The 21162-nt window shown below is 52.2% G+C and overlaps 2 protein-coding genes across 6 annotated transcripts in view; one reads left to right on the forward strand and one right to left on the reverse strand.

The window, feature by feature from the left end:
* The window catches only part of BANF2 (BANF family member 2), a 45631-nt gene extending 27168 nt beyond the window's left edge, over positions 1 to 18463 (reverse strand). The window contains exons 1-2 of one of the 2 annotated variants that reach the window (XM_070589536.1): positions 17312 to 17636; positions 8593 to 8719 (exon numbers count right to left, since the gene is read on the reverse strand). The gene's annotated coding sequence lies outside the window, so the exon portion shown is untranslated. Of the gene's footprint in view, positions 1 to 8592; positions 8720 to 17311 lie in introns of those variants that run through there. The other variant, XR_011531197.1, reaches the window with a different exon arrangement.
* RRBP1 (ribosome binding protein 1) overlaps positions 18050 to 21162 on the forward strand; it is a 61820-nt gene continuing 58707 nt past the window's right edge. For 2 of the 4 annotated variants that reach the window (XM_070589533.1, XM_070589535.1), the window contains exon 1: positions 18050 to 18181. Coding sequence is in view for 2 of the 4 variants with exons in the window: in XM_008525373.2 (XP_008523595.2) it covers positions 19208 to 19210 (3 nt within the window). In the remaining 2 variants the exon portion in view is untranslated. Of the gene's footprint in view, positions 18182 to 18880; positions 19211 to 21162 lie in introns of those variants that run through there. The other 2 variants (XM_008525373.2, XM_070589534.1) reach the window with 1 other exon arrangement.

Raw genomic sequence — 21162 nt, forward strand, 5'->3', positions numbered from 1 at the left:
AGCCACACAGGCCATTTTACACTAAAGTTAAACTTACAATAAAATAAAGTAAAAACTGAAAATCCAGTCCCTCAGTCCCATTAGCCACATTTCAAGCACTCAACCGCTACCGTACAGGGCAGTGTCAATGAGAACACTTCTGTCCACGCAGAAAGTTCTATTGGCCAGCCCTGGCTAGAGGACAAATCAGAAGTCAACCAGGGTTCAAGGTCAGACCGTGTGCTCCTGGGCTTGGTAGTCATTAAATCACTTGAGGTTCCGGTTTTCCCCAGGATTAAGAGGGGCTCTTCCAGCCCAACAGTGGGTCCAAATTATCCACAGGGAGCAAGAAAGATGCCAAGTCCATGAACAGTTGAGCCAAGGTCTTACCCAGAGAACGTTCAAGGCCTCATCCATGGCAACCGGCAGCAAAGAGGCCTGTTTAACTGACTTCGTTGCAACCTCATTTACGCTGCCAATTTGGGGCTCCCTGATGTGGAAAACGAACAGAGCGCGGCTACTATTTCAGGGCAACATGCAGAAGGGAAATTGCTACAATTAGCTGAAGCTGATTTCGATTAGCATCTTTTCTTCCTTGGCCCAGAACATCTGCTGGTGTGGAAACAGTCGCTCTGTCTTGTCCCATCAGAGAGAGGCACGGGAGCCCGATGGGAGCCAGGACAGGGGCCAGGAGGGCTGAAACAGCCCCTGAGGACTGGGCAAGTCCCCGGCAGCTTGTCTTTAGGAAGGACACAGAGGACAAGGCTGCCTCGCTCCAGCCGAGAGGCAGCAGGTGGAGATGCACGCTGTCCTCGGAGTTAGCCAGACCTTCGTTGTTATTTAGTGTTTGTGACATCTCCACAAGTTCTGTGCCCTCTGGGGGAGTTACCCAACTGTCCTCATCTGAGAAATGGGGGCGATGACATTCATCTGATGGGTTAGGGTGGATTACCTGAAACAATCTCTGTGAACACACTGGGCATACAGTGGGTGCTCAGTAAATGCGGGTCGAATCATAATCTTGATAGGAAAGTCTTAGGAAGGAAAGAGAGGTGGGCTAAGGGATGCCTGATTAGCATCAGGTTGGTTCCCATCGTGGAGCTGTCATTTCTTCCTTCCTTCTTTCATCAAATATTCATCCCGTGAGTTGGCTCTGGCCTTGGGCCACCCCTTAGCCAGCCTGGCCTCCTGTTTGCTCCCCGGGGCCCAGCAGGTGGGCAGAGCCCATCTCAACGGCCCCTTCCAGCTCTCCCCTCTAACAAAGTTCACAGCTGCCCTGCAAGGCCTGACCCACTTGATTCAAACACAGGAGATTAACAAGGTAGTGAGACCCAGACCCCGCTCACTGGGATTTGGAATGGCCTTTAAAGATCTTCTGGTCTGGCTCCCAACCCCTCACAGCGGTCCCAGCCCTGCTGACAGAAGGCACCCGCTCGCCTGGGCGCTTCCAAAGCGCAGGCTTGCCACCTCGCAAAGCAGCCCGCTCTATTATCAGAGCACTCTGATGTTGGGGACGCTTGTCTGCACACAGAGTGTCTATAAATTCTAGGTTAATGTCCCTCTTGAAACGTGGCACCGGGCACAGAACACGGTTCTCAGTTTCTGTATCTATAAAACAAGCATGAGAATACCAACCTCATCTTCCTGCTGGGAGGAATTAAGAGCAATAACACACACACAGTGGGTCTGACACATAGTAGGTGCTTCATAAGTGTTTGTTTTCCCGCCCCCTTCTCTCCAAAGGAGGGCTGGCGCTGGCGCAGGACCACAGGCCTCTGTGGCTCTGGCCGCTACACTGTTCTTTTCTTTCAGGGGGGCCTGAGACGGAGCAGGCTCAGTGGACCACTACGTCTTGGACGTAGGAAAAACATTTCTCCGAACACCTGCCTCGCTTTCTGCCTTACACACTCAGGTAAAGCCAGGAGTCTGCTCAAAATCTCGGTGCGTGAGGTGCGCTGCGGCCGCGCACACCTGTTTGCTCTCGCAGACAGTGAGCGGTCCACCTGGCTGCAGGAAGCAGGCGGACGGACCGGCTGTGGGAGCATGCGACAGTGAGGGAGGCTGCCTCTGCCTCCTGGTGCCCCTGCACTGGTCCCCACTGTTGGCTGTAGAAGGCACTGGGCCTCAGGCCACCCTCAGCCAGCTGCTGGTGGCCCAGCTGGGAAGCGCCCGCGTCCTCCCAGAGAGACGGCTTCCGGCCCTGCCCCATCCCCACCGCCTGCTTTGACTTTGCCTGCTCTTCCAGAGTCCTAACTCACGTACCCACCTCCCGTCATGGTCTCAAATCTCTCTCACTGTCCTCAAGGGAAGGAGGAGATGTGACACACTGGAGGGTCAGGGGAGTCAGATTTAAAAACAGCCAAGAGAGAAGGCAAAGCACACAGGGAGGCAGGGCCACAGGGCATCCCTCACAGCGCCCGAGGCACGCCTGCTCACACTGCTGTGTGGGCGGCCCAGGGCCCAGGGCTCCCGCCACCCTGGCTGGGACTCGCAGTGATGTGCTGGTGGGTTTGCCGTCTGCGAGCCTGGCCTCCCTGCCCTGGAGCCTCCATCAAGCACACTGTTGGCCTTTGCCCAGGGAGCTGGGGCAGGTGGCAACCGGGCCTGGAGGTGCGAGAACAACACTTCCTGGAGATAGGGGCCCCAAGGGAGAGGTCGGAAAAGGGGCGTTTGCAGCAGGTGAGTCAGCTTCCCCAGGAAGGGCTCCAGCACGTGCTGGCACTCTCCTGGCTACCAGACTGGGTAATGCTGCTGTGAGCACGAGACCCCAGGGCGCGACCAGCCTGCCATTGGCTGCATTTCTTTCCGTGGTTCTCAGGAAGTCTGAGTACTCACCCAGAGTGCCTGGTAGATCAGCGCTTGTCTCTGCTGCCGTGGCCCTGTTGGTGAGGCCAGCCCTGCGAGGTTAAGCTTATATCCTGGGCCCAGGAGCAAGCGGGTCCCAAGATCCTGAATGGGCTACATTGTGATGTCACACCACTGGGGTGGCCCCCTCCAGGTCTGCTGTCAGGGGACAGGAAGCCCCTCCTGAAGGGTGCCGATCCTGGCCGGCGCTGCTGGAGAAGCAGGGAGGGGTGTCTGCCCTGCCAGAGACCGTCCAACCGGGAGGCGGCTCAGGAAACCACCCCAATGCTACGCGTGCCCACCCCTGCTGGCCTGGGTCAGCGCACGCAGACCAAGCCCATCTTTTACAGTTTCCCCACGCAAACTGGCTGAAGGGGCTACCCTTGACTAGTCCCTTTGCACATTCTCTACAATTGGTTTGAGTCCAGGGCAGACCCCTGACTTTTCTCCTACTGCCCACCAGCTGTGTGCAGAGGGCAAGCAAAAGAACTTAAATATTAGCTCAGGAAAACAAACAGGCCCGTAAAGCTCCCCGCCCTCCCTCGACCTCTTCAGTCAAACCCGACACGGTGTCTGTGAGGTCATCTCCTACGGTGCACACGCCTGCACCGCTTTCCATTGCAGGTAATTAGGTACAACCTGTATTTAATAAGCCCGAAGAGAAAAGAAAAACCCACAAAAGGGGCCAAAGTCTAAAAGGTCTGTAGTTTCCATTTCCTTTTTCCTTCAGTGCCTGAGGCCTGGAGTGGGAAGCACTCTAGCCAGAGGGCAAATGCCCTTGCCGTGGAGACTGTTCTAAATTTTCGAGTCTAAAACAGAGCTGCTCAAACTTCAGGATACCTTCGAACCCGCGGGAGGGCTTGTTAAAACGCTGATCGCTGGGCCTCACCCCCAGAGTGCCTGATTCAGTAGGTCTGGGGTAAGACCCAACAATTTGCATTTTTCACAAGTTCCCAGGGGCTGCTGCTGCTGCTGGTCCCGGGACTACACCTTGAGAAGCACTGCTCAAAAGTGTAAGGGGCACTGGGCTCCTGGGTTTGATCCTAAAATGGCGCTGCTGGCTAATGGCAGCGTTCAGGGGTTGCTGGAGAATAAACAGGAGCTATAGCGTTGGAGCCAAAGCTAGCTGAGGCCTCTGGGTTCAACCAGCCTGCTTTACTGAGCATCTGCTTGTCACCGTGCTGCAGACGTTGTCCACACGCGGCCCATAGACTCTTGGCTTTACTACTTCAGTGCACAAAGGTAGCCTGACTTCCAGATGCCAGCACCTGTGTTTCTTTGCTTGGGGGCTTTTTCCAGCTGCTGGAGCGCACCCAGCCTGCAGGCAGTGCAGCTGCAAGGCCCGGAATTGAAGTCTCCCCAGGAACATCCTCAACCAAGACTGTTAGTGGTTGGGGGATAAAGACCCCAGCTGCCTCCTCCCAGGTGTGGTAACTTGGAGGCGTGCTCTCGACCATCTCTCAGAGGCCGTCACAGGACTGAGCCTCAGTTGCCCACAGTGGTAACTGGCTTGAAAACACACCCTATCTTTCTGCCCTCCCTCTCCTGGCTCACGTCCTCACTCCCCTGGTCAGATTTTCCTGGGATCACCCCCTAAATAAACGACTTGCACTTGAATTCTCATTTCAGGGTCTGCTTCTGGGAGAACCCAAACTAAGACATCATGACTACGGAAAGGTTTTTGTCCTTGATAAGCTCACATTTAGAGGGGGAAAGACTGTACTGTGGCTTAGCACAATCAGGAATTTCTGGTGAAGAGACTGGACTGGTGGTTATCAGAGGGCAAGGGGGAGGGAGAAGGGCGAAGGGGTGATGGGCACGTGTGTGTGTGTGTGTGTGTGTGTGTGTGTGTGTGTGTGTGTGTGTGTGTGTGTGTGTGTGTGTGTGTGTGTGGTGTGTGTGTGTGTGGTGATAGATTCTAATTAGTCTTTGGGTGGTGAACATGATGTAATCTACACAGAAATTGAAATATAATGATGTAAACCTGAAATTTATATAATGTTATAAACCAATGTTACCACAATAAAAAAAAGGGGGGGGGGCCGGCCCCATGGCTGAGTGGTTAAGTTTGCACACTCCGCTGTGGCAGCCCAGGGTTTTGCTGGTTTGGATCCTGGGCACAGACATGGCACTGCTCATCAGGCCACTTTGGGGCGGCGTCCCATATGCCACAAGTGGAAGGACCTCCAACTAAGATATATAACTATGTACCGGGGTTGGGGGGGGATTTGGGGAGAGAAAGCAGAAAAAAAGATTGGCCACAGTTGTTAGCTCAGGTGCCAATCTTTTAAAAAAAAAGAAAAAATAAAGGAATTGCTGGTGAGTGTCAGGTCTCAGGACAGATGGAGGCCGTTCCGCTGCTTGCCCTTTGGAGTGTCGTCAAGGGCAACTTGAGGAAGTGCAGGAGCTCAGCTGAAGGGGAGAAGGGGAAGGGGAGAAGGGGCCTGGCAACCTGGCCCGAAGGCCTTTCCTTCCATACAGGTAGGCCTGAATATGGTGCCTGCAGGAGACTGATTTGTTATGCAAATTCCTCCTGAAATAGGAATTCGGAGGTGGACCCGGCACCATATAAAATATGGCTCTTGGCAGGTTTGGGGGCAATTGGATGCTTGGAGAGGGATTAATAAGGTTCTCTCCTGGCCTGATAGGATTAATATGCTTTCCAAGGCGCCCACCCCCATGCAATGGCCATGCACAGCCTCAGCCCACACAGAGTTAACCCCTCTCCTCAGGTGCCTCTGCAAGGGGCCTTAGTCCCCCCAACTCCTCCCACATACTCCTCCTCGTCCTCCTCGGTCCTCCCAGAGCCCCCCCACACAAACACACAATCCAAATGTGCACAGCCCAAAAACACTCAAGTCACATTCCAGCCTGGCTTCAATCAGACGTTTCATCTACAGAAATTCTGGGGCTGCCACTGAATGGACCCAAGTGCTGCTTGGCTGCGCACCTGCACAGGTCCTTCTCAGGGAACAGGGCCCCCCAGAGTTCTTCTTTCTCCTTATTTTAACTTGGCTAGAGGGAGAACGAAGCCTCCAGGGCTGGAGCATTGTGTCAATAACAGTATTAACCTTTTCAGCTTTACCCAGGACTCAAAAAATAATTAGTTACAAAGCAGCCATTAGCTAGGCCTCTAGAGAAAAGGACCACCTTCACCGAAGGGGCGGGAGCGGGAGCCCTCTGCGCAGAGCGTGACAGGGTCCTGCACCGTGCCTTTGAAGACCAGTGGGCTAAACGTCCACCTTGTGTTTCACACTGCCAAGGCCACAAAAATGCCCTGAGTCAATCCTTTTATTTTTGTGATTAATTTAAAGGGAATAACCTAAAATATGGGGAGAAATATATACACTCTCACGTTAATCTCAGTGTTATTTAGAAATGTGGGAAACTGGAAATAATTTAAATGTCTAATAGAGGAATGATTAAATAAATTGTAGAGAATTCCCTTGTTGGAATATTAGGAGCCCTTAATATAATGGTCATGAAGGCTATGGAGTAACAAAAGAATGGTCACATTCAGTATAAATTTGAAAAGCAGAGAATACAAAGAATTACAACTATGAAAACACTTGCCTGTGAAAAACTGCTCAACATCACTAGTGGTCAGAGGAACGCAAATGAAAACCACCACACACTCAGGAGCAAGGATAAAACCAAAAAGAGCAGCCACACTAAGTGCTGGTGAGGACGTGGAATAACTGAAACCCCGTGTGCTGTAACATGTCACAACCACTGGGGAAAATCGCTTGGTGGTCCAGACCTGTTCTATGACCCAGCACTTCCACCCCTGGGTGTTTACCCAAGAGAGATGAAAACATCTCCACAATCGGACAAGAATGTTCACAGCTGCTTCACTCGTGACACTCCCAAGCCGGAAACAGCCCAGATGTCTGTTAACAGGAGAATGAAGAAACAAACTCTTGTCTATTATTATAACGGACTATTACCCAGCAAGGAAAAGAAACAAGCTACTGGTACATACATGACAACACAATAAACCTCAAAACACACTGAGCGACAGAGGCTGGACACAAAAGAGTACACACTTGGTTCTATTTATACGACGTTCTGGAACAGACAAAGTGAGACTATGGCTGCAGAGATAAGCCCAGGGACTGCCTGGAGGAGGGGCCAGGGCAGTGGGTGAAGGGACACAGAGAACTTTGTCGTGTAAAGGAGATGTTCCAGAGCTCTATCACAGTGGTGGTCGCTCAGCGCACACATCTGTCAAAACTCATCTACCTGCACACTTAAAATGCGTGAATTTTAAGGCATAGTGATAGAATAATAAATATTCTTTTTTTTTTTAAATCACAAGCTGCTGGAAGCAAGCGCTTATGGTGGTTTATGACACACTACGTTTTTAGTGCACATTTGTGTGATGAAGTCCTATGGACTTTTTTCCTGCGTATCCACCAATCTAAATCTTCAAGCCAGGCTCAAATCTCACATCCCCTACTAAGTTATCTGTAATGTCCTTGCCAGAAACAAATACTTTCTTACATCAGCCACCATCTTTTCATATATCGTTTCTCTTTATATCATGTGCTCACCAAGATTCAGAATAATATCTTTATTCTTTGTATTGCCAACATCTCCTAGAACAGAAAAGAAACATAGAAATTTGGGGAAAATAGACCTGAGCTGGCACAGGGTCACTGCATACAGTGGCCCAGGCTGTGCACTGCACAAACTCCAAGGAATGATACAAATGGCACCCTCCCCTGCATGGAGACCACCCTCTGGAGTTGTGTAAACAGAGTCTTGGTCAGAGTCCCTGTCCCACTACTTCCTAGTTTTGTGACCTTGAAGAAGTGACCTCCTGAGCTTGTTTCGTTCTCTATTTAATTGGGTTGTTGGATGACAGAATTGAGATAGTGTGTGTTCAAAGCCCTCTGCAAACTGTAACACACTTTGCAGCATTAGATGTGATGTTGCTCATAATAAGTCTGGTCCCTGCCTTTCTTTACACTTTGCTCATTACCACTACTTCCTCACCAGCTTTCACTCAGTTCCCTGAAATTGTCAAACATGTTCCCACCTCAGGACCTTTGCACATGCTATTCCTTCTGCCTAGATTTTTGAGTTCCCATCTTCCTTCAGGTGATTCACATTTCAGCTGTAATGTCACTTGAGGCTTTACCTAAGCATCCTAAAATAGCCTGCTCCTCATTATCATTTTCTATCTCATCATCCTGTTTTATTAGTACCTGAAATTATTTTGTTTATTTGTTTAATGCTGATTGTCCACCTCCCATCCCAAACCTGCTTATGTAGAGGGTCTATGTCTGTTGTCTTCACTGCTGGATCTCGATCACGGTAGGTGCTCAAAAGTCGTTGACTGGATGACGAACAAATACTTATGGATCGCTAGGTGACATGGTGTATTTATTCAGTTCAGTCTGCCGACTGTTCCCCAAAAACAAGAGACTGCGAGGCAAACGCAGCTGGCTCCCACCTCTGCTGAGAGTGGGAACCCACCCCCGTGGGTGAAGGAATCTGCCCAAGATGTGCCCGGTGGCCACAGCGCTGAATGCTTGCCACTGACGCTGTGCCAGGTAAGGCTCCAAGTCTGCCACAGCGTCGTGAGGGCACGGGGAACAGGGAGGGCATTGTGCTGCCTGCAGAGACTGACGGTCTGAGAACAGCTCGAGGAAAGTCCCTCCCTCGGCTGGACACACCTCTCCCAGCCAGGCGCCTCTTCCTTTCTCCTTTCCCTCCTTTTCCTGACTGTGAACAAGGAAACAGGCCCGATCCGTTAGTCCTTACCTTTGTTCTTCGTAGCCCTCAATGCGAGGTTTCTTTAATGTTCTGGTGCCGGCGTAAGCCCTGCCAACGCCACAGCGGAATTTTCTAATCCATGCCAAAGATGGAGCTCATTAATTTCTGTGCGTGCCTGAAAGAAAGAAAACACTTCTGTAGGCCCTGGTGTGTTTAGTGCTCTGCAGAAGGAGGGTGAGGCCTCCCTCCAAGAAGCTTAATCTAGGTTTGTAGGTGGGTCATACAGGAAAAGCACTCCCTTGATTCTTTTATTTTTTTTGAGGAAGATCAGCCCTGAGCTAACATCTGCTGCCAATCCTCTTTTTGCTGAGGAAGACTGGCCCTGAGCTCACATCCGTGCCCATCTTTCTCTACTTTATACGTGGGACGCCTGCCACAGCATGGCTTGCCAAGCGGTGCCATATCTGCACCCGGGATCCGAACTGGCGAATCCTGGGCTGCTGAAGCGGAACGTGCAAATTTAACTGCTGCGCCACCGGGCCAGCCCCCACATGGATCTCTACTATAAATTTTAATGCTTTCCTGATACAGATGCTTTAGAGGCCAGAGGCCCCAGTCTTCAGGGTCCACCCTCTCTCTCCCCTGCCATTAGAGGCAGTTTGGTGAAAATGTTTTAGAGTCATTGCATAGTAAGTCAGTAAAACTTTAGTGTGAATTAGTCTGCGTGCATCTCCCTCTCTCTCTCACACACACACACTCCCACACATACAGATGGCACCTAAACTCTGTGAGGGTCTGTGGACTCACAACAAAATGACACTGGAAGAAACAAAAGTTCCCAAAATTATACCAACTAACTAAATCCTGCCCAGGCCTGGATTTTTCTGACCCAGTGGCCATCAGCAGTCTGAAGAAGTGTCGATGGGGCTACAAGCTAAGTTCTCCTCCCTCTAAATCTAATTTTTCTGCAACACACATTCAGATGGGAGGCTGGACAGTTGTGCCCAGCCAAGACAGTCTGCTTGATCTACTAGCTGGTCGTGCGGCTGCCAGGCCAAAGGCAGAGAGCTGAACTCAGTCGCCCTGGCAGGCCCTGTCTGGATTTTGTTATACTTTCTTTATTGCTTTTGGTTTAAAGACCTTCTTCAAACCTCCCACTGATTTTTTTTTTTTTTTAAGCTGATTAACAGAGTTTGAGAAGAGTCACACAATGATTAAGTGGTTGGGGAGAAGACTTTGAAGAAAGGTTTAAGGAGCTGCAGTTTTTCAGTCGGAGGGGATAGAATAACGATTTTAAGTGCCAGGCACTTCCTATCAACTGACACGCACTCCGTGAGTGCTTAGCAGACACGCAGCGTTGAGCGGGGTGCCTTAGCTCTGCCCTAAAGCCAAGAAGAATAAGACTTTAAGAAGTAAGTACACAGTGAGGTAGCAGTAATTTAAGATAGACGTAAGAAAGGACTTCCCAGAGCTAAAAGCAGCTCCTTGCAGAACTGGAAATCACAGGGAATTCAGAAGGAAAAAAGTACGACTCAGGCCTTTTAAAGCTTTTATCATTGTTGAAGAATCATAATTCCTGTACACAGAACCTACCAGTGAACTCTGAGGCCCAGTTGTGCTGGGGTGGCCTCTAAATGGAGCCAATGGTGGGGAAAAATGTATTGAGAGGTTTTGTGGAGGAAGCAGTTCTGTGGGCTCTTCAAGGGCAGAGAGAAACCAAGTTCCATCCAACTTTGCACCTCCCCCCCCAAGAGGGGACCTGGCACACTGAGTGTCTGATTCCAGAATGGATGACCAAAGGCAGCCCTTAAAACGTGGAGTGTGTGGGGACGGCTCAAGATGGGGGAGGAGTGTGCTCTGGGCAGGGGCACAGGGTGGGCACAGACAGGAATAGGTGGAGCTTGGCAAAGTAAGGGGGCGCCAGGCTCCGGGGTTCCACAGAAGTCAGGCAGAGAACAGAGACTTGAGATGGTGGGGAGGCAAGGCAAGATGGAAGGAGTGGTTTTGAAAAGCTAAGTGTGCTAAAAGGGAGCAGGATGGACTGGAAAGAGAGGAAAAAGAAGACAGTTAGGTCTTTCACAGTTCCTGTATACTATTTCACTCTATTTACTTTGGAGCACTAACCACAAGCTGAATGTTAGTCTAATGAATTATTAATTGCCTTCCCCCATCTCTACCAGACTATAAGCTCATTGAGCATAAGGTCCTATTTGTCTTGTTTTCTGTTGAATTCTTCGAACCTAGCATGCAGGAGTCCTCCATAAATATTTATTGAATGAATGAATGAGCAAAGTAAACCAGGAACGGAGGATAAAGTCTGGAGTCCTGAGTTCTTCACTGCTGGTAATCTTAGAGAAGATCCAAGATGTCCAACTAGCTAGGCTAGTTAAGGATGCTGTCTGCTCAGGGACAGAAAGTTGAGCCCCATTGTGCCTTCTAACTCAAAGGCCTTCAGATTTTGTCCCAAGATGTCCAGTGTGTGGCATCGAGCCATGCCAGGCTGACCTCAGGGCGTTCTCATGACTGGTACCTCCTGTCTGAGACAGAGAGGTAGGTAAGATTCCAGAATTCCTAGGATGGTATTATTGGACAGTACAACTGGATGGTGCCTTCAGTTCAATTAAAACATTTTTGACAGCCTACCTAGCACTCACTGTTATCCAAGGAGTAGGCTGAGTGGGAGATGCATGGAGGCCTGGAAGGACAGTAGAAAGGAGCAAGGTTTCATTAACTCGTGTAGGGTCCGTTATACCTGCTCATTTCCCCACTGATGTTTCTGTGGGGGAAGCAGAGGGATGTGTCATGGAAAGACGCCATTTTTGGAGTCTGCGAGGCTTATTTCTTGAGCAAGTTACTGCACTTCTCTGACGTCAGCTGCCTCACCTAAACTGAGGATAACAATAACAATGCTTTTCCTCTCATGGTTATAGTAAGGATCATTTGCAAAGCACTTAAGAGACAGGAAGGTGCCAGACAACATCATTCATCTACTTTTTTCCCCAGTTTTCTTTGGGGACTCACTTATAACCAGCCACTGGGTCAACTGCCATTTTTGCAAAAGCTCCTATCTCCAAGCTCACTTCCAAACTCACCCATCCAACAAACCAAACATTCTTACCCCGGTTATCTCTTATGATCGCTAGTAACCATAAAAACTGGTAATTTGAGTTCATGCTTACCATGTATTTTCTTTGAGTAAGTTTTCTTTTTGACAGTTACTATAGTCTATCTACAGAGATTTTTTTCTTTTTTCAAGTATCACTGCTGCAGAATTTAAATCGTCTGGGATAGCATAGGTTTTCTGTTCTAGATTTTGCAAAAGTATACAATAAATGTGCTGTGGAGTGGAAGGATCTGCATTCTGTTTTAAAACTTTTAAACTCTAGGGGTTGGCCCCGTGGCCAAGTGGTTAAACTCGCGGGCTCCACGTCAGCCTCCAGGGGTTTCGCCGTTTCGGATCCTGGGCACGGACATGGCACTGCTCATCAGGCCACACTGAGGCAGCGTCCCACACAGCACAACCAGAGGCACTCGCAACTAGAATACACAACTATGTACTGGGGGGGGGGGGGGGCGGTTGGGAAGAAGAAGGAAAAAAAAAGACTGGCAACAGATGTTAGCTCAGGTGCCAACCTTAAAAAAAAATTAAAAACAAAAAAAAGCACACTTTATGTCACAATCATAAATGGAAAACAGGAAGGTTTTTTTTTTTTTTTGAAAAAAAAACCTTTAAACCTAAATTTGTGTTTAAAGGAGCTGAAAGTGCCCCACATTCATTCATTCGTTTGCTTATTCATTCAAGAAATATTATGAGCTATGGACCTACACTCTTGGTGCCCTGCTCACAACCCCTCTGCCATTCCTAGGCATATTCAACAGCCTCTGATTGCAAACCCAGCGACCTTCTTCCTCTGGGCTTTCTCTCGGGGGTGGGCTGGAAACGCCAGGAGCAGCCTTCAACCCGTGATGGATAGGAGCTAGTGAATAAGTCCTCCAGCCTCCTCGCGTCTCCGTTTGGGTAAGTAACTCTGAGGCATATGCCACGCTGTCTCCCAGAGTTTCTCAATGGGATTCGGCTTCAGTTGCCCAGAACAGAAACCTGCTGACGATGCACTGTTTGTTGGCTGCCTTCCCTCCCCTGTCTCCCTTCTCCACTGCCTTCCTGGTGATTCCTGGAACCACCTTCCAAATAAACTGCTTTCACTCAAATCTTCTTCTCGAGCTCTTCTTCTGGGGAGACACAACCTAAGGCGAGTTTTTCCAGAATCAAGGCATAGGGCTGGGTGTTCAGGGAACATATTGATGCATCAGATAAAGCCACTGACCCACAGTTCAGACAGGAGTGAGATGTGTGCAGAAATGTCAACAGAAACATGCACGGTTTCATTTTCCTAACATTTTCAAATCCTGTTGGATCTCTCTCTCTCTCAATCCCTCTCTCTCTTACACACACACACACACACACACACACACACACACACACGCACTCCACTCCAATCCAGATGACTGTTATATTCAGTAGTGTAAAGAAGCCAGCTGGCTCATAAGAGCTGATTATTACATTTTTAGGAATTTTTCGAGCAATTTGTTAAACACAGTCATTAAAAATTTAATTATACAAACTTACAGTGAAATAGATTACATTAAAAACAAAGGTAAAAAATACTGAAACTCATTATTTCTTAATTATTTTACTACGTTTTACTATTATGCGTGCCCTTGAGGTTATTTATGTCTGTTCTATCTATATGGTATATAATGGTATGCTACTGTGAATTTCTTTCCACCTTTGTGTTCAGTGGCTCAGTAGCTTGAAATTGGCTATGATGAGAGTATTTACACCACAGAAATTGGCAAATGCTATAAATTAGAGATACCCTTCTGTCCCCCACCTCAGACAGCCAATTGGTAAACATTTACCAGCACAGCATCAACCATCTCTTGCCTAGAATCTTACAAAAGCCTGCTAACTGGTCCCAGGGTCCTCCACCACACCCTTCTAGCTACCTGCACACCATCTGTATGCAGCTCCCAGCTCTAAATGTTGGGTATGATCATCTCTGTCCTTAAGGTTTGAACCTCTACTCGTGTGCTTAGGTTTCCAAACTGTATTACCCACCCCAGCCTCAATCCCTGAGCTTCAGACCCACAGAAACAGTGTCTCCACCGGGACTTCCCTCAGCTCCTCGACTTCAACATGTCCAAACAACAGGCAACATCCTCCCCAAATCCATCTGCCACTTGTTCATTCTCCTGTGGGTCCTGCCCCAGCAGTGACACTACCACGCTCCCTGTCACTCAGGCCAGGAACAGGAGCTCACAGGTGGCTCCTCCCTTCCCCGACACCCTGAGGTCACCAAGCCATACCCACTTCACCTCCTAAACCCTTCTCATAAAGGACCCTTGCACTTCCCACTCCTGCCACTGCCCCGTTGAAGCCCTTGTCACCTGAACTATTGCAATGGCCTCCCAAACCAGGGAGTGGGTCCTCAACCTAGCTGAGCATCTCAATCACCCAAAAGAGAGTGCCGAGGGACTGACCTCAGTGTCATGGATCACAAACCCTTCCCTGAGTGGCCACCACCAAGAGTCAGTCTCGCCACCCCCCTCCCCCTCTGCGCCCTGCCGCCGCCCCCCGCCCTCCCCCCAACCCAGGTACAGCACAACTTCCAGGATCTGGCACCCAAGGCAGTGGTTATGCTCATGGACCCTGGAGCCAAATGCTCCTCTTCCGACTAGCTCTGCAACATTGGGCAGGCTACTCAACCTCTCTGTGCCTCAGTTTCCTCATCTTTAAAGTGGAGATAATGACTGTACCTCCATTATCAGGTTGTTCTGAGGGTTAAATAATTTTACCTAGTGACAGGGCATCTCAAACAGTGCCTGGCACATGATAAGACCTAAAAGTATTATATATTGTCATAGTGGCTTTTTTTTCACATGACACTTTATTCTGCTTGTCATTTATCATCTTTCATGGTTGTTAACAAAGCAAAACCTCTTTTTACACTGTAAGAGATAACATATTCTCATCTTTCTGCCTTCTCTTTCAAAGTAATATCCACAATTTAGTAATAGAAAGCAAAGCACTGTCAGGAGTTAATGGACCATACTAGCTAATTATTCTTGTATGTTTAGTTTTTCCCAATAAGAACACTCTATTTGTTTTTAATACACAACTAAAACCCAATACATCCTTTTTTTGTGTCAAGTTGATCCAAGTATAATTTGCTTACAACCAAATTCACCCATATCAAGAGTGTATAATTTGATGAGTTTTACCACAGTCACGTAACCACCACTATCACCAAGAGATGGAGCATTTATATCACCCCAAAAGAGTGCCCTCATGCCCATGATGATCACTTTTGGAGACTCATGTCTTGCTACCCTCGCCTTCACCCTCAAGCTTGGCAAATGCAACCACGGACAGCTGCCCCTCGGGCATCAAGCTCCCTGGGATCGCCAGGCCTCTGCCTGAGCTGTGCTCCCACCAGGCGCACCCTTCACGTGCTTTTTGGCCCCGCTAACTCCCACTTCTCTTTTGAGCTTCTGATGTCACCCCCTCAGCTCTCCCCAGTCTGGGTTAATGCCCCTGCCTGTGGGCTCTCACATCACCTTGGGCTTCTCTCTCTGACTGCACTGCCCATTTGTGTTGAAATGACCTGTTCACACGTGCCAGCCCCTCCCTGGACTGTTGCCGACGGCAATGGCAGGGACCTGATTGCTGGGCTCTAGCCTGGTACCTGGCCCTGAGCAGACAGGACCTGGAGGCTGGACTGTGCCGTGGGATGTCTCTCCCGCAATGAAAGGCTATGTGATTTGGCAGATACGGGCCTGCGGTAGAAGATGCAACAGGGCCCGGGGCTCTGAGCCTGGGGGAAGGCCTTTGCTCCCCCAACAGGCACCCCCTGTCCATGTAGTCCTGGGGTGGTTCTGCTTTTTCCCAGACACATCCTGGGAGAGTGCAAGGCTGAAACGAGCTGATGAGGCTGAGCAGGGCCAAGGGTGGGTTCCACAGGCACAGGGGTGGGGATGGGGGGATTGGAGGGGTCGGGGCTGACTCCTCTCGGTGTTTGGACAAGGGGCAGGGGGGCAGGACAGGTGAAGGCTCAGGCCAGCCACTCTTCCATACTGAAACGTATGTTGTGTAGAGACCAAACCAAACATTAAATTATGGGAGGGAGCAGGCAGAGAGCCCCTTTTTGTAAACACCCCTCACTCTTAGGGACTCTGTAATCCTGTAATTTAACAATATTTATGGAACACCTATTTCCTGAGCCTCTACTCTGTGCAGGTGCTGTGTCAGGTGTGGGTCACAGTTGTGTGGAAGACACTACGGTGACCCCCAGACCCCCTAGGCACCCTCACCCTCTGCCAAGCGCTTCTTGCTGCAAGCAGCTGCTTCTCTCTGCTGGAAGGCTTTCCCTGGCTGTCGGGGTGTGGCGGGCAGTTAAAGTTTTGCCAGAAGAAGCCATCAACCAACAAGGACTGGGAGTAAGTGGGTAAATAACCGACTTCCTCCCCCCTCAGATGGGACATCTCCAGGGTGTGTTCCACACGGTCCGGCATGCCCCCCGATACTTGGCCCTGGTTGCCCACAGCAGTCACTTGCTTGATATTGTGCTGTCAGCTCTTTCCCGTCCCACTTCTCTACCAGTGTTTCCTGTGATCATCCCCCACGTGAGTCACTTGAACCCAAACCCTCCTGTCAGGCTCCGCTTCCGGGAAAACCTAAACAGTGAATAATGAAGGTGGTGTCTGCCCACAGCAAGGCCCTCGAGGGCAGCGGGGTCTTTACTGGGTCTGTGTGTCACACTAAGCTGCTGGCCAAGCCTGGTAGTGAATACCAGGCCCTCAACAAACACCAATGAATGAATGAATGAGTGAATGAATGAATGAATTTCCTCTCTCAAACCCAGAGGGGGCAGTGACACTCCTGGAGGAGTAGCCCATGTTCAGGGACGCTGGCTGGTTTCCGGTGGTCAGTCAGAACTAGGCAGCCGGGAAGCTGGGATTCCTGACTTTTACTTCAAGCTGGGGCTCACCACTGGAAACAGACTGAGTGTCGAAAGCTAATCCAGGTTAATTCCTGCTGATTAATCATTAATGTGCTAAGGAACTTCTGAGATTAAAAACAGGAATGAACAGTTTAATTTCAACTCAGCCCCTCGTTATTCCCTCAGGACGGGTTGTATTTTCCCCGTCTTTCTAAGGACTAGTACAGTGTCAGTGCCAAGACAGGAGGTATGTGGAACTGTCCAAGAGGTAGATATTGGGAACAGGGCTCTGCAGCCACAGGGGCCAGGGAGGGTGTGGGGAAGACCAGGCTGCAGCAGCCCTTTTGGCCTCTCAGAAACCTTAATTTCAAAGAAGCTGGCTTTGGCTCAAGTTCAAAGACTTAGCTTTAAGAGACACTGATATAATGGTTAAAAAACCAGGCTTAAAATTGTCTTAATTGAAGGACTTATTTGGCTATCAAGACAGAATGTTGGCTTATACTGGGGCAGGGGTGGGGGGCGTCATGCAATGGAAAAGCACCATTTGCTCAGTTTTCTGGGAAATGGGTGCATTTTCTTGGGTCAGACCCTCTCAGGGTCCGCATTCCATGCAGTGAAACGCCATAAGGTCGATTGTAATTATTGCCCTGCCGTGGTTTGGATGAGCAACTCTCACAGTCGTATCTTCCCTAAAAATGGGTGCAGTGACATCCACCCTCAATTCCTTGCGCACCTTCTGGCCTTTCCACCCGAATTCCTCCACTTACTTAAGAAAACTCTTTCTGGCGCTGATTGCAATCTCTTTGAAGGCAGGGACTTGCCCTCCCTGGGCTGGCCCCCAGCAGAACTCGTCTCCACACCCGGGGCCCGGAGGGGCGCTGCTTCGGGGTAAGTTAGCTGGCTTTAAATAAAGCCTTTCTCCGGCTGTTCGCGGGTTGCGCAACCGTGCTCAGGGTGACACCCCCCGCCACCTCAGGCCGGCGAGCCCAGCGGCCCAGGCCTGGCGTCGCCGGGATTCGAACCTTCCGCTGCCCTCCGGACGGAGCCGGCCCCGAATCAGCGGCCGCGGGCGCCGCCGCGGGCCCGGAGTGGGGGGAGCCGGCGGCCCCCTCCCCCGTTGGCGGGGCGTTCCGGCCCCGCCCCGCCCCCGCGCCGGCCTAGCGCCGCGCCGCGCGGCCCCGCCCTCCAGGCCCCGCCCCCGCGGCTCCCCGCAGCTCCTCCCCTCTCCCATTGGCCGAGGCGGAGACCCTCCTCTCCCCCCAATGGCCGCCGCCGCGGCTCGGCCACCCGCGCTCTGACTGGCCAGCGGCCGGCGGAGTGGCGGGGTTCGGGCCAATGGGGAGAGGCGGCTCGATGAATGGCTGGCCCGGGTGGGGAAGGTAGGAGGCGGCGATCCCGGCGGAGGGGGCCGTTCGCCAGCTCCGAGGCAGAAAGTGCCACGACTCCACACGCGCGCACGCAGCGAGCGAGCGGCCGGAGCGGACGGCGGACGGGGCGGGCGGCGTCGGGGTCGCGGTGCCTGCAGCTGCTCGGGGGCGGCTTCTCGGCGGAGGCTCGGCCGGCTCCTCTCTCCTGGTTCCGCGGCGGCGGCGGCAGCTCCTGCCCTCTCGCTCTCCCTCCCGCGTCTCTGGCTGCAGGTGAGAAACTTGAACGGGCCCTGCAGCGGCGGCGGCGGCGGCGGCGGCGGCGCGCGGGCCGGGCCGTCGGGGCGCCGGGGCCGGCCGCGCCGCGAGTGACACGTCTCCGGGGCGGCCCCTCCCCCGGCGGCGCCGCCCGCCGTCACAGCGGCCGCGGCCCCTCGGGGTCGAGTCGGACCTTGGGGGGCGTGTGCCGGGCCGAACCCCGTGCAAGGGCGTCGGCCGAGCGCGCCCCGCGGTGTGGTCCCCACGCCCCTCGCCATCGGGGGACCCTCGGCGCGACGTGGCGACCCCTCCCTCTCCGCTGGGCCGTCGGGCCGGCCCGCGCGCTCCGAAGTTGGGCGAAGAAAGTTGGCGGCGGGGCGGGGCGGCGCACAGCTGGCGGAGGAAAGGGTTAAGTTTCGGGAAGCGGCCGGATGACGTTGCTGGGCTGGAGTCCGGGCTGGAGGGGTGGGGGGGGCGGGCGGAAGGCGGCGGGGGCCGGCCGGGGGAGGAGGGCGGGATGAATGGGGGGCCCGAGGGCCGAGTGCGCCCGCCTGCGGGCTGCGGCCCGGAGACGCTTCGGGGGTCGGGCGGCCCCCGACGGGGCGGGCTCGGGACGCGGGGCTGCTGGGGACGCCGTGCGAGGACGGGGCGGTCCGGGGTCCGGACGCCCGGCGCCGCGGTGGCAACTTCCCGGAGTGCGAGAGGCGGCTCCCTGCTCCCCCTGGCGGCGGGGCCGGGGGCGCCGTTTTCCCGGGCAGGCAGCGCGGAGCCGGCGCGAGGGCGCCTGGCGGGGGGACGGGGCACCCCGGGCCGGCCCGCCCCGCCTGCGCCAAGATGAATGGGCCGGCGGTGCCAGGCCAGGCGGAAGCGGGCACCTCCGGCCCGGCCGGCCAAGCGCGCTGGCCCCAGGCCTGGCGCTTGCCCCGGCCGGCCGGGCTCCCTGGCCAAGCGCCCTGGGGCAGGGGAGGGCGGGCTGGATCCGCTCTTGCAGTGGGGAGTCCGGGAAGCTTCGGGGACCCTTCCTCAAGTTACAGATCATAAATGGTAGGTCGGTATGGTGTCCTGGTTAAGGGAGTGGGCTTCTGTCGGGGATGACCTCAGCCAAGCTAACTCCGGGTGTCTGCTTCCCCGTCTGAAAAACGGGGCTGCTGGGCATTTCTGCTTAAGAGAAAAGCCGGGAAGACCCAGCACACGTGGGGAGTAGTCAACAGGTGTTGGCTTTAACTGTTAGGATGAGTTTTTAGGGGCGCGCGGGGCACGAGAGGGAGGTGGAGTCTGGGTCTGGTCCTAGCCTGCCTGCTGCAGATACAGGGCTCTGGGAGTCCCAGGGTCTGGATTGCACCCCCAGGCACCCTTACAGACCCTCTGGGCGGGTCCCTTAGTCTCTCTGAACCTTGGTTTTCTTATCTATAGCCTGGAGATAGTACCACCCACTCACAGTAGGTTCCAGACAGCCTCCCAGGCAGATACCACCCACTCACAATAGGGTCCTCCCAGGCAAGCGCTGGAACTAACTGGGACCTTGTGCAAACAGAAGGCGGTTTGGCAATAACTCTTGGAAGTCAGAGGTCAGCAGAGACTAGGAAGCACCAAGGAAATGAAACTTTGAAAGCTCTTGGGAGCCTCCCACGTTTGCCTCAGACGCTGGAACCTGCAGGGTGAGGGCGTCTGCATGGCTCCTTCTGGAGTTTGGGGAAGTAGGTCCGGTAGGGCCTCACATCCCAGGCTAGAGAGCTCTTCAGAACTCGGCTGCTGAGAGTCCCTGAGACCCAGGTCTTCTGTGCAGCACTCCCAGGAGGGACAGCTGCACGTTTTACACTAGCCCTGTGCAATCCGGGAGCACGTATTCTCCCCCTCCTGCCTTATGCTTTCCCTCTGTGCTTGGTCATCTTAACTTCCTGTTAATCTGACACCAGAGAAGTCTTGGTGATCCTGCAGCATGCTGTTTACTGTCCTGACATCTCAGTTCCTTTATGAACTTTCCCAAGGTCAGCCCCACTATGGGCTGCCAACCTGTTTCCCTTCCAGAAAGAAGCTTCCGGTTCTGAGGTCCTGGAGATGCCACTTCTCTCTCTGTGTGTAAGCAAAAGAGGAAAGGTGGGGGCAGACCTCCTGTAGATTAAGTTTTCCCTTTACATGGAGCAGGAGCAAACCTGGTGTGCCGGGCTTCTGGGCCTCTTGAAGGTGGGAGGGGACAAGAAAGGTGTCTTGGGGTTTGAAGAGAGGATGTTCAGTGGGTAGAGCTACAGGCATTAGGCTGTAACAGAACTCTTTTCTTTCATAGTTAGCAATCGGCCTCTGAACATCTGAAGAGGGTTCAGAAATTAGAGTGGTACCTGGGTACCTGAATATTTTTTGGTGATGGGAGAGTTTTAAATAAATCCCAAATCCTTGAGTCACGTTTGAACAATTATACTCTCTGCTGAAATGAGCCCTAAGTCAACAGGCAGCGATAATTATACAGCACCGAATTCCATTGAAGTGGTTGAATGCAAATCACTTAATGAGAAAGTCTCAACTTTTGAGACGCTAGAATTTGTTTTTGCTAAAATCTTGTTTTGAGAGAAAAAAGTAATGGTCAGTCAGAATTAGGAATGCAAACTGTGCTATCCATCTGTACATCCTGGACCTGCAACACGATAAATGTTGACTAAGTGGGGTTGACTGCCAGGCCTGTTAAAATATTCTCATTAGTTATCCAGTTACTAGCTCATTGGATAAATGAAGCTGAACCTACCTTGGTTTTTAAGGTTTTCAGGCCTTGCAGCCACCCCATTCTGTACAGTAGGTGTGGTTGTTCCCATTCTGTGGATGAGAATGTGGAGGCCCAGCCGGTCGGGTGGATGTCGGGCCAGTTCCCGTTGCCCAGCTCCTGGGCAGTGTGGCCACGGCCTTCTGAATGTTCGCCCACAGGACTGTATAATTCCATGCTTGCTGGGTCAGTAACCGCCGAGGGAGGACACGGAACTAGAAGATCGAAATTAAGAGCTTCAGTG

Source organism: Equus przewalskii, chromosome 21, assembly GCF_037783145.1.
Source record: "Equus przewalskii isolate Varuska chromosome 21, EquPr2, whole genome shotgun sequence".
NCBI classification, from domain to species: domain Eukaryota; kingdom Metazoa; phylum Chordata; class Mammalia; order Perissodactyla; family Equidae; genus Equus; species Equus przewalskii.